The sequence below is a fragment of the Sinocyclocheilus grahami genome, unplaced genomic scaffold (genome assembly GCF_001515645.1).
Source record: "Sinocyclocheilus grahami isolate Dianchi unplaced genomic scaffold, SAMN03320097.WGS_v1.1 scaffold1199.1, whole genome shotgun sequence".
NCBI classification, from domain to species: Eukaryota; Metazoa; Chordata; class Actinopteri; order Cypriniformes; family Cyprinidae; genus Sinocyclocheilus; species Sinocyclocheilus grahami.
The window spans coordinates 66,354-78,338 of record NW_015506378.1 but is presented as its reverse complement, the minus strand read 5'-3'; the positions used below and the strand labels follow the sequence as shown (position 1 = coordinate 78,338).

At 40.0% G+C, this 11,985-nt stretch overlaps 1 protein-coding gene across 1 annotated transcript in view; it reads right to left on the bottom strand.

Annotated features, from left to right (window-relative positions):
* The window catches only part of avil (advillin), a 21,647-nt gene extending 9,805 nt beyond the window's left edge, over positions 1 to 11,842 (bottom strand). Inside the window, exons 1-13 of the mRNA XM_016253746.1 lie at positions 11,769 to 11,842; positions 11,502 to 11,582; positions 9,683 to 9,757; positions 7,859 to 8,055; positions 6,458 to 6,566; positions 5,902 to 6,012; positions 5,417 to 5,622; positions 5,189 to 5,267; positions 4,598 to 4,696; positions 4,304 to 4,457; positions 3,957 to 4,057; positions 3,609 to 3,746; positions 2,188 to 2,346 (exon numbers count right to left, since the gene is read on the bottom strand). Coding sequence (XP_016109232.1) covers positions 2,188 to 2,346; positions 3,609 to 3,746; positions 3,957 to 4,057; positions 4,304 to 4,457; positions 4,598 to 4,696; positions 5,189 to 5,267; positions 5,417 to 5,622; positions 5,902 to 6,012; positions 6,458 to 6,566; positions 7,859 to 8,055; positions 9,683 to 9,757; positions 11,502 to 11,561 — 1,488 coding nt within the window. The 5' untranslated portion in view covers positions 11,562 to 11,582; positions 11,769 to 11,842. The remainder of the gene's footprint in view (positions 1 to 2,187; positions 2,347 to 3,608; positions 3,747 to 3,956; positions 4,058 to 4,303; positions 4,458 to 4,597; positions 4,697 to 5,188; positions 5,268 to 5,416; positions 5,623 to 5,901; positions 6,013 to 6,457; positions 6,567 to 7,858; positions 8,056 to 9,682; positions 9,758 to 11,501; positions 11,583 to 11,768) is intronic.
* Positions 11,843 to 11,985: the final 143 nt, after the last annotated feature.

The following is an 11,985-nucleotide window of genomic DNA, read 5'->3' as shown; positions in this document are numbered from 1 at the left end:
AGAGTAGACTACAATGCCGGCTGTTCTGACTCACAGACTGTAAGTACGTTTTCATATTTAAAGAATTTGCCACTGATGATTCAAACGTGAGTTTTGAGCAGCGTAGAGTAGCGCTTGTTGTTTGTCGTTTTTCTGATCACAAATGCAGACAGGGTTTTATGTTTACACGGCGTGATGCAACACAACGCGTAAAAAGACAGTATAAGTCATTATAATCCGTAATTATGTCCGCACTGGATGCAACACATGCCTCGTTTATAATGGGTTTTAATGTTTTTGTCTCATCGCTCCGGCCGGGAGACGGCATCACAGTATGGTGAGGGGCGTAACATTTCCGTCACACGCTTGAGGTATTCGGCCAATCACAACGCACTGGATAGCTGGCCAATCAGAGCACACCTCGCTTTTCAGACCGATGACCGTCATATGACCCCTTTAAGTATTATGAAAACAGAACATTTATGCACGTTCGTAATAAAATCTTTAGCTCATAATGTCAGCGTCTTTCACATAAGGTAATAGGATATTGCATGTCTGAGAAACGTTTTGCATTATGAACACATTGTAGCAAATTATAATGTTATTGCAGTTTCTAATGTAAAAGCAGCACATAGGTGAAAAAATTTTTAAACTTAATATCTTAATAGTAGTTTGTATTTTTTTAAAGAGGTTGCTGCATTAAAAGAAATGCAAGTTTATTAGGCTACATAATTGTCACGAATCCGGTCCATGAACTTTCATCTGCTAGCCATCAGAGGTCACCCTTTCCTATTGCATTGACTCTCGCACTACACACTGTTGCACATCACCCCGGACTACATTCCCCATCATGCATTGCACTGATTGCACTCAGCACGGATTGCACACAGCTGTACACTGATTGCACCCAGCTGTTTCATATCACTCCCTCACTATTTAACACTCACTCTGATCCCTTCCCTCTGCCGAGTATTGTCTAGCGCTTATCTTCCCCCAGATAGCTACATTACGGAGCCCTAGTGATTTTCCTTTCCTTGCCTTAGCCTTAGCCTTAGCTGTTTTCTCGGTTCTTGATCTTCGCCTGGTTTCTTGGATTTCTCCCTTAGTCTTGTCCCTTCCGATTCTGTCTGCCCATCGGTGTCCTTCGCTAGCCCTGTGACTGTTCTTGTGTTTTGCCCGCCATATTCCTGTTTGCCTGTGTTCTGACCCTGCCTGTCTTATGACCACGTCTCTGTCTGATAAAGCTTTGCATATGGATCCGCACGTCTCACGTCTTGTCAGCCCTGTTACAATAGTGAACAAACATTTTCATAAAATTTGTACTTATTTTCTGATTATGACCTTAAGTTGTCACACTTTACAACCAATTCTCACTATTAATGTAACTAACTACAACTTTTGCCTCTATAAACTCCTAATTTGCTGTTTATTAATAGTTAGTAAGATAGTTGTTAAGTTTAGGTATGGGGTGGATTAAGGGATCTAAAATACGAGAAATGCAGAGTAAAATATTAATATGTGCTTTATAAGTACTAATAAACAGCCAGTATGCTAGTAATATGCATGCTAATAAGCAACTAGTTAATAGTGAGAATTGGTCCCTAAACTAAAGTGTTACCTTTATTTTATTACTATTTTTTTTAATTGCTGGTTTTAAGCTATTCATTCATTCATTCATTCATGAATCTGCTAAATAAGCTATGTTGTATTGCTGTTTACATGCTGTAAAGCATATTCCAAAAACAAGTTTTTACATATAACATAAATGATAAAATGCTAGTTTTAAGAGTTTTAATATTAAAAAAATAAAACAATAAAAAAGGGTTAGGGAGAATGTATCTGCATTTTTTTTAAATGGTATTGGTCTTTTGGATGTTTAAAATTAACATTACAGTAGGACAGAACACAAGGAAAAAAATCCTCTACTGTATTAATCTGAAATTAAGTTGATTGGCTTGAGTCATTCCAACAGAATTAAGTTTTCTGCAGCAAATTAATCAATAGAAGCCAACCAGTGAATTCCGTCACATTTACACAGAATGTGACTTTGGTGTATTAAGAGCATCTCTGTGAAAATTAAAAAGGAAAAGGTAGAAGTTGAGCACAGAACCGTGTACCTCCTGCCAAATTAATGTTTAAGCTGTGACAAATGGTTCACTAACCAAATGTCTTTTTAAAATCTCTATTTAAAAACAAGTAATGTGCTACCTCGAAGATAACCATCTTGCCCCTGAAGATGGCCATGAAGTGCCGTGGTTCCTTCCCCATGGAGACTCGGACTTGAACAGGCTGACCTCCATACTGCTGGTCCAGAGTCACAGCCTGATACGCACTGGCCGTCACCTCATCCTGAGACGCATGACGACCCTGCCAGCAAAACAGATCACCCTCATTATTACATGCGACTTGACCTCTTCACTGAGAACATCAGCTATGTTAAGCATTAAAGGGGTCATCGGATGCCCATTTTCCACAAGTTGATATGATTTTTAGGGTCATAATGAAAAGTCCATAACATACTTTGGTTAAAATTTCTCAATGGTAGTGTAAAAAACACCTTTTTTACCCTGTCAAAAACTTTTTTCAGATCAAGCCGTTTTGTAGCATTTTCCTTTAAATGTTAATGAGCTCTGCTGACCCCACCCCTCTCTTTACTTTAGCCACATTCATCGTGAAACTTGCTAATTAGCACATTATTAGGAAAGTCGATTTGCAAAGATTCATTAAAAAAACCTTATACTCACTTCTTCTCTAGGTGAAGCTGGATCACGAATGATTCGCGCGAAGATAGACGCATTTAGGTTGATTGGGGTTGCATTCCCTTCTGAAACAAACGTAATCCACTGCGTCTTCAGCGGCTCAGATGTCGGGTGTAAATGACGACTGCTATGTTCATTATTACATCCAACAACATTCTTGTCTACATCTGCTTCGGCGGTGAAACAATGGCGGACTGATGACAGCTCACTCAGGGCGGAGCTAAGGTAAGACGCCAGCTGAAACACTATTGTCAATCAAACTATCGTGGGAGGGGCCTGTTTTTGTGATGTCACACAGACAGGCATCTGAGATCGGCTCGATTTGAGAAAGGGGGAAAGATTTTAGTAGATTAAAAAAAACCACTGGGTGGATTTTTATCATTATAGGGTGGTTGTGTACACACACTGCCAACACACATTTCAGTTCAAACACCATGTAAAAGTGCATGTAGCATCCGATGACCCCTTTAAAGCTTACTGAGTACACCAATACTGTGTAGATTTAACAGTTGTACACGTGTCAAAAGAGAAAATAACATTTGATGCTGTAATACATATAAGGCAACAACAAATGTTCTGGCAGCGAGACACAAAAGTAAAAATATTCTGTAGATGTTTGTTTAAAGGGCGTGAAGCAGTAAAACTACATTTTCGGATATATGTTTGAGGTGCATAATCATAGAAGACAGGGATTTGTTTACACTACTTTTATTTTCTGGGTTTATAATTACATTGTGTGAACATCACATGATTGGATGTTACACTCTCTCACATGCTCATATGACTTTTTTGGTGGGTGGTAAAATTATCAACAACCCTTAGTGCCATAAAACTCTCTTCAACATAGATAAACAAAATATGTCACTCTACCTTCCACATGTAAAGAATGTAGCTGTTCCTGCCATTAACATCATAGCTGTACAGAATCAGATAGCAGTCGCCTCCATAGAAGTATCCATGCATTTCAGGTTCCACCTCCACCATCTCCAAATTCTCAATGCGCCACACCTAAGGACGGAGAAGTCTTTCGAGATTACTTTTTCTCATGCTCATCAAGTTCTTTTTTTTCCCATTTTCTGTCAATTATTGCAATGTTATCTCAATTATCTCTATATGTATATTACATCCTGATTCATAGGTATGTGCTGTTTTTCACATCTGCACCAAAAACATTACTTCTTTAACAATAATAATAATAATAACTCATCTCCTCCTTACCTGCTTTTGTCCGCTGCCATCATCCACCAAGCGCTCCTGTGCAGCAACATCAGGCATCACATGCATCCTAGCGGCATCAAACTTCTCTTGAGTGACATCAGCTAATTAATGAAAGAACAGAGCAGAGCTTATGGACCAGCATGCAGTCATTCTTATTCTGTTCATCATCACAGCTATCTAAAATCAGCATCATGGCTACAGCTACAGACTACAGTAAAAACAAGCCTCACAATGGTCTCCAAATATAACAACTTCACACTTCTCTACAAAATGCATTGGTGACTTTCAGCTGAAAAAACTGTCAATAAAGCATACGTCTCAAAGTAGGCATGGCATCAGACACGTACCCACTCTCCCTACAGTGTGTGTCCGGCCCAGACCCGCTGTCTGCTCTCTGACAGTCCAGCTCTTGAAGAGTTGTTTGAAGAGAGCCGATTCTCCTCCGTCACTGATAGCCTCCACTTTAGTAGTGAGTGGGTAACCCTTCATTTTAATGAACTCCTGTAAAATTAATAACATTTGTAAGTAAATCAAACTTTAATTCAAGTGATGACAGCTGATAAAAACATCACAAGTAATCCACAGCACTCCAGTCCATCAGTTAACATCTGGAGAAGACAAAAGCTGAAACAGAAACTCACCAGAGCCCTGGTCATTGCTGCTTGTCTCTCTGCTTTGTTGGCCATCTTTCCCTTCCACACAAATATTGACATCCCCCCCTGGTCCAAAATGTAGCAGTCCTGAAATAAATAAATGGTCCCACTTTATATTAGGTGGCCTTAACTACTATGTACTTACATTCAAATTAATCATTTGATACAATGCACTTATTGAGCACATACTTATATTTTTAAAAATACCTATATTTTTATATAATTGATTTCTGTAATTACATTCATAATTACACTGTTGACCCATCCCTTACACCTAACCATACCACCAAACCTGTTCTTAAACTTACCCATAACCCACCACAATAGCAGCAAAAGTGTTTTGCAATATATTATCTCTCAAAGGGTCTGTGGTTGCTGCACAAACCTTTTTCATCAAAAGGTTTCTATACTTTAGACATTTTTGCGAACTTACTTTCTGACCAACAAATTAAATACAAATGAACACAATTGCATGAAAGTAAATATTTGGTCAAATGATATTTATTTATATTTTGGATTGACTTGCTATGGTCTAATGGGAATAAATTAATAATGCATTTTACACAAATTACCACTTACATCGTGATTCAGCATGTCCTGTGTGAGTGGACTGGTTGCAATCTCTGTGATATTCATAGCTCCATTAGCGTCCGACACACTGCAAAGTTCAAGGTTTGTTAGAGGACTGGTAGACATTCTAACTAGTACCCCGTGAACATCAGGTGAGCCGATTATTCAATCAAACGACATGTTAGTTAATACAAACAGTTAGCATTTAAGACGTAACTTGGAGCTGACAGCACTTACTGATAGAGGGTCAGCTTAGACATTTGCTCCTGGTCAGTTATTTCATCCGGAGTCCCGCTGGGCAGTTTAGAGGGCCGTTCACCCAAAATGCTCACCATCACTTCCATTGATGACGGGGAGTTTGCCTCTGCATCCCCCTCAATCACACCGATTTCTGGCCGACCCCCTCTCTCACGATCCCTGATGTCCTTGGCCAGCATCATGCCCTTACAGTCAACAAGGAGCAGCATGACATTACGATCTAAAAAAGGGGTGCCCAACCCTGTTCCTGGAGATCTACCTTCCTGCAGAGTTCAGTTCCAACCCCGATGAAACACAGCTGTCTGTAATTATCAAGTGCTCCTTCAGATCCTAATTAGTTGGTTCAGTTATGTTTGATCAGGGTTGGAGCTGAACTCTGTAGGAAGGTAGATCTCCAAGAACAGGGTTGGGCAGCCCTGATCTAAAAGAACCCAAAACCTTACGATCGCTCATGTAACTCATACCTTCAGACGTTCTTGTTTGTTGCTTTCAGGGCCATTCCACTGGAGAAGGGTCTTGCCAAGATCCAGCAGAAAGACACTCCCAGTGTCAAAGCTGTTCCAGCTCATTTCCACCTGCAAATTGGCCAGTGCATTCGATAATTTGTATCTTGAGAATCACATTAGGGACCATTTTGGTACCTGTGGTACTAGAAGACACTACTTAAAAGGATAGTTCACCCAAAAATGGAAAATAAATGAAGATATTTTTAATTAAATATGTAAATATGTGAATAAAAGAAATTAAATTAAATCTGTTCATCATATAAAGCGATCAAGTCTCTGCAGAAAACTGGGACTAAAACCGTTCGGTTAATGTGGACTGGTTTTACGAACTCTTTGAAGCATCAAAGTGGTAGATGCATGGACTGTCAATGGAGGGGCAGAAATCTCTCAGATTCTGTGATTCTGATTCAGAATCTGTGTTCTGAAGGTGATCGAAATTCTTACGGCTCAGTAGATGATGACAGAATTCTCTTTTTTGGATAAACTATCCCTTTCAGACAAACCGTTTGCTCACCTCTGTGCCAGTCACTTTCCGTTTTCCTTTCACATGCAGCAATCTCTGAATGTTATAAGTGTTTGTCTCCACATGGTTCATTCCCGATGACACCCCTCCTGACTTATAACTAAGGATATATAAACACATATATTTGATGCTTTATGTCCTCTTCATGGACCAAACACATTCAAATGTGTGTCCATAATAAGTAGCAGGGCCATTTCTAACTATGAGTGGCCACTTAGGGGCCCCAAGAGACCAGGGGGCCCTGTAAAGCAAAGTATGTTTTACTTAGATGCGCACGAGTTAAAACCCTGATATACTCTCTCTGCAAAGTTCTCCTTCGTTCTTCGCTGAGGGATAAACAGAAGGTTGAAGTGTCTGAGCAGCGGTACACTGATTAGATCAATATGTGCTTCCCTCTCAATGAAAAAATACATTTATTAATAAACAAACAACTAAAATGACATCTGTGAGAACAGAGAGGTTACAAAAGCATCTGATTATAGAGATATGGATATGTTTGCACCAGTTCTGCACTCAGAACACAGTGTGTTCATGTGTCAAGATGTCCAGCTGGAGTGCCCACAAGCTCTTCCAGAGGGCACTCCATCCCGAACCTTTACCATTGTCTCACAAACTCCATTTCCCATAACACCCTGTGCCTAGGAACTGATTGCATACACAGCTGGTTCCAATCAGGAGGACTATTTAAAACACACAAACACACATCACATCGCAAAGTCTTGTTTCACTGCTAGCGGACATTACTGAGCGTTTCTTTCCATTGCCATTGCCTTGCCTTGCCTTGCCTTATTTTTGATCTTGGACTGTTTCTCTGTTTATTGTGATTGCTTGCTGCCTGCTCTGACCATCGCTCATTTTGGATTACTCTTCTGCTTTGCCCTGGATATTACTGTTTGCTGGTGTTGGAACCTGCCTGCTTGGATTACGCACTATTTTAATAAAAGCTTGCACTTGGATCTCTGACCTTGATGGACTGTGTGAAGAAATGAAACTAAAATATTGCAGCTATTATGAAATTCTCATGAACCAATGGCAATTTAACAGCCGGTGCAAAGCTAGTGCTGACTAATGGTTTATAGGGGGTCCGTAAAAAGAACTAAAATCACAACTTTCAGTTGGGTAACACCTAGAAATTATTAAATTTAGCCACTTGTAGAAGTATTTTTAATGTATTTATATTTTGTCATGTCAACCCATTATGTTTGTTGTTTTGCAATTTTATTAGGTTACATCCACTGTTCTTGCACAAGTTTTATCAATTATTTTGCACAATTATAATTAGAGCGGAGACATTTTTTTTTTTGAAAAGCAATGCTTTGAAACTAATCAAAGAAACAACTTTACTTGACCGAATGCCTGGTGAGGTGTGGACTGCAGTTTTCAGATGCTTACATTATGCCCTGCTTGAAATATCCGCAGAAGATGCTGGACTCGTGGTGCTGCACCTCGCGATGCTGGACAGGCGAGGAGCCCAGGAACTCATCCAGCTGAATGGCATAGACAGCAGCAGCTCCCTGTTCATCCAGTGTCGACACGGAGCCGATCCAGTAATGAACATCATAGTATGCAGATTTGCCAGCTTTGCGTGTCTGCATATGGATGAAAGACATGTATGTAGCATGTAAAAGCATGTAAAACATGAGGCTTGGTTATATGATGTCTACACTCTAAAAAATGCTGGGTTAAATATAACCGAGCGCTGGGTTAAAAAGGGACAAACCCATTGGGTTGTTTTGACTCAAAACAACCCAACCGCTGGGTCTAAACAACCCAATAGCTGGGTCAAAACAACCCAACCGCTGGGTCAAAACAACCCAACCGCTGGGTCTAAACAACCCAATAGCTGGGTCAAAACAACCCAACCGCTGGGTCAAAACAACCCAACCGCTGGGTCTAAACAACCCAATAGCTGGGTCAAAACAACCCAACCGCTGGGTCAAAACAACCCAACCGCTGGGTCTAAACAACCCAATAGCTGGGTCAAAACAACCCAACCGCTGGGTCAAAACAACCCAATAGCTGGGTTTTTCCCTTTTTAACCCAGCGCTCGGTTATATTTAACCCAGCATTTTTTAGAGTGTATGCACCAATAGTTGTCTAACAAGAAACTGTTAGGTTAGGCTGAAGGGGTGAGGCGAGGACAATGGGCTTGTTATTAGAATTAAAAAAATAAAACAAAAGACAACACAAACCGCCCTGAGGGGGAAAAACTGTCCAAGCTCACACGGCATGGCAACACCTCAGAGAAACATCCACAATCAACAGAGAACACAGGGAGATTACACAGGGAGGACAATTAGGATGGAGAACAGAGCGAGTGCAACATGTGATGTGAAATAGAGAGCACGTGGCCAAACACTGAAAAAGACAGAAACATCACAAGACAACACAGGACAGACAGTGGCCAGGATACCCTCACTAAAGAAACAACAAGAGGGAAGGCCGAGTGCAGCTCTGTAGGATCCAGAACCCAGGCGGAAGACCAGGGAGGGTTGAGCCGCTGAGGATCTGGTGGTCAGGGAGACAAAGAAAAGACAGAGCTCTGCCACTCAACAGAGCTGACAGAACCCACATGCAATTTCATCTTTTCACAACAGAACATAGTAACATAGAAAGGTTTTTCTCACTTACTGAGAGCAATAAATAGCAGTCACTTTCAGCACCAATAGTTGTCTAACAAGAAACTGTTAGGTTAGGCTGAAGGGGTGAGGCGAGGACAATGGGCTTGTTATTAGAATTAAAAAAATAAAACAAAAGACAACACAAACCGCCCTGAGGGGGAAAAACTGTCCAAGCTCACACGGCATGGCAACACCTCAGAGAAACATCCACAATCAACAGAGAACACAGGGAGATTACACAGGGAGGACAATTAGGATGGAGAACAGAGCGAGTGCAACATGTGATGTGAAATAGAGAGCATGTGGCCAAACACTGAAAAAGACAGAAACATCACAAGACAACACAGGACAGACAGTGGCCAGGATACCCTCACTAAAGAAACAACAAGAGGGAAGGCCGAGTGCAGCTCTGTAGGATCCAGAACCCAGGCGGAAGACCAGGGAGGGAAGGGAGGGTTGAGCCGCTGAGGATCTGGTGGTCAGGGAGACAAAGAAAAGACAGAGCTCTGCCACTCAACAGAGCTGACAGAACCCACATGCAATTTCATCTTTTCACAACAGAACATAGTAACATAGAAAGGTTTTTCTCACTTACTGAGAGCAATAAATAGCAGTCACTTTCATAAAACTGTCCATGAAATTTTTCTGGCACCAAAACAAGATCCATTTTCTGGAAGAAGAAGGAAAAGTGTGAAAGTGTGACATTTCTTTGAACACAGCTTGACAGTCTGTCCAAAATCTTTGTTTAAAAACTTGACCAAATGACCTGTACAGTGCAAATGTTACTCCCCAGCGATCACTGCTGTACAGTCCAGCTGTATATACTGCACTTCACGATGGAAGCAGAGAAGCTTCTGTGTTTGGTGTTATATCCTCATGTTGCTCCTCTGTTATACACAGCAAATGGCTGTTTACAGTAGTACTGTATACGGTTTTTGCATGCTGCAGCAACCAGCACTGTAAAATCACTCAGTCTGTAACTCTGCAATGACTGATTTGATTGTTTTGTTATTTTCAAAGCTTATTAGTATAATGAACGTATGATAATAAAAAAAAGAAGAATGTCATTAGCCATTCTTTTGGAAATGAGACCTTGGAATGCTGGAACCAGAATAGAATAGAATAGAATAGAAAGCGCGAATTTCTACAGTTATTTTTATTGCATTTTTATTTTTATTATTTTATTTACAGTTAGGATAGGCTCATATTTGATTGGATAATTTATCGCATATTTAACTAATAGCTGTTTTCATACTTGTTAAGATTTGATAGCAGTATTATTTGGCCATGCAAACATTTTGTTTCTAAAACATAAAACAAATGCATCGTGTACAAGGCTGCATTTCCCAGAAGCATATCGCAGGCCTGTTGCCAACGATGGTCTCTACAATCAACTTACCTTTCGACGCTTTTGCGAAATGCAGCCCAGATTGTTTCAGTTGCTGTATATATCAATGACTACTTTTTTTTCTGCGTAACTTTGGCCGTGGTTTGTAGTCCTATGACTCATGAGACACAGACTTTACACGATAAGTGCCATCCACACAACTCAAATCAAATCTGATCATTTCACAAAGGTCTGTTCTTTAGTTTTCTTATAGTTGAATGTGCTAGCAAAGTTGTGTGATTAATTGCAATTTATAGCAGTATTATTTGGCCATGCAAACATTTTGTTTCTAAAACATAAAACAAATGCATCGTGTACAAGGCTGCATTTCCCAGAAGCATATCGCAGGCCTGTTGCCAACGATGGTCTCTACAATCAACTTACCTTTCGACGCTTTTGCGAAATGCAGCCCAGATTGTTTCAGTTGCTGTATATATCAATGACTACTTTTTTTTCTGCGTAACTTTGGCCGTGGTTTGTAGTCCTATGACTCATGAGACACAGACTTTACACGATAAGTGCCATCCACACAACTCAAATCAAATCTGATAATTTCACAAAGGTCTGTTCTTTAGTTTTTATTATAGTTGAATGTGCTAGCAAAGTTGTGTGATTAATTGCAATTTTAAAAAAATTCAGTAAATTTTTTCAATGTTATCAATTGCAATTTCTCACATTTTTTTATTGATAACCCTATTAAAACATTAAAATATCAAACCAATCAAGCACCAAAAGAGGTCCAATGAAATTACTTGGAAACATCTTCACACTAACATTTGCATGTTTTGCATACGATACATCCAATCATTGATGCAGTAGTTGGCTTATATTCTTGTATATTACATGGAATGTCCAAAATACTTGGATCAATAGATGCTCCTATCAGTGAACCAAAGTGAAATGGGACAGCAGCTCATCAGACACGCACCTTTCATATTTCATGTTTTATAGAAAGCATCTCAATCATGTGTTTCTTCAACAGACTTTAATAATGTGTTCCACCATCAGCTTCTTCTTTCAAACCTACCTCGATCCTCCAGATGAGTATCCCTGGAGAGTGTGTGATGGCTCTGAATGTGTGCTGCATGATTCAGCTGTGCGCACCAGACTAAAAACCAAGAGAGAAAAGGGTACACTGGGTTATTAGCCTTAACTCAGCATCATTATATTACGCTCCTTTCATGTTTAATACGTAATTGCCATTATTTTACGGGTTTTATTACCTTTAGATAAATGTAAAGTAGTTTTATTAACTGTTAAAGCAGCTTTAATTGGAACAAAACAAAAGTGTTACCTTGAAGTCCAAACAGTGATTTCGAAGAGCTTTAGAGATGATTCTCCTCGGACGGATAAAGGCTGATGTGTAAGTCTAGCCAGAGACAAGTGAACAAGTCCAGGATTGTCTCTGATGCTAACAGAGCACAGAGCAAAATATGCCCTTTTTTGTCCAGGTTTTTTGCACCGATTTTACAAATACTTCATTTGGTTGTATTTGCCTGCTCTCACTCGAT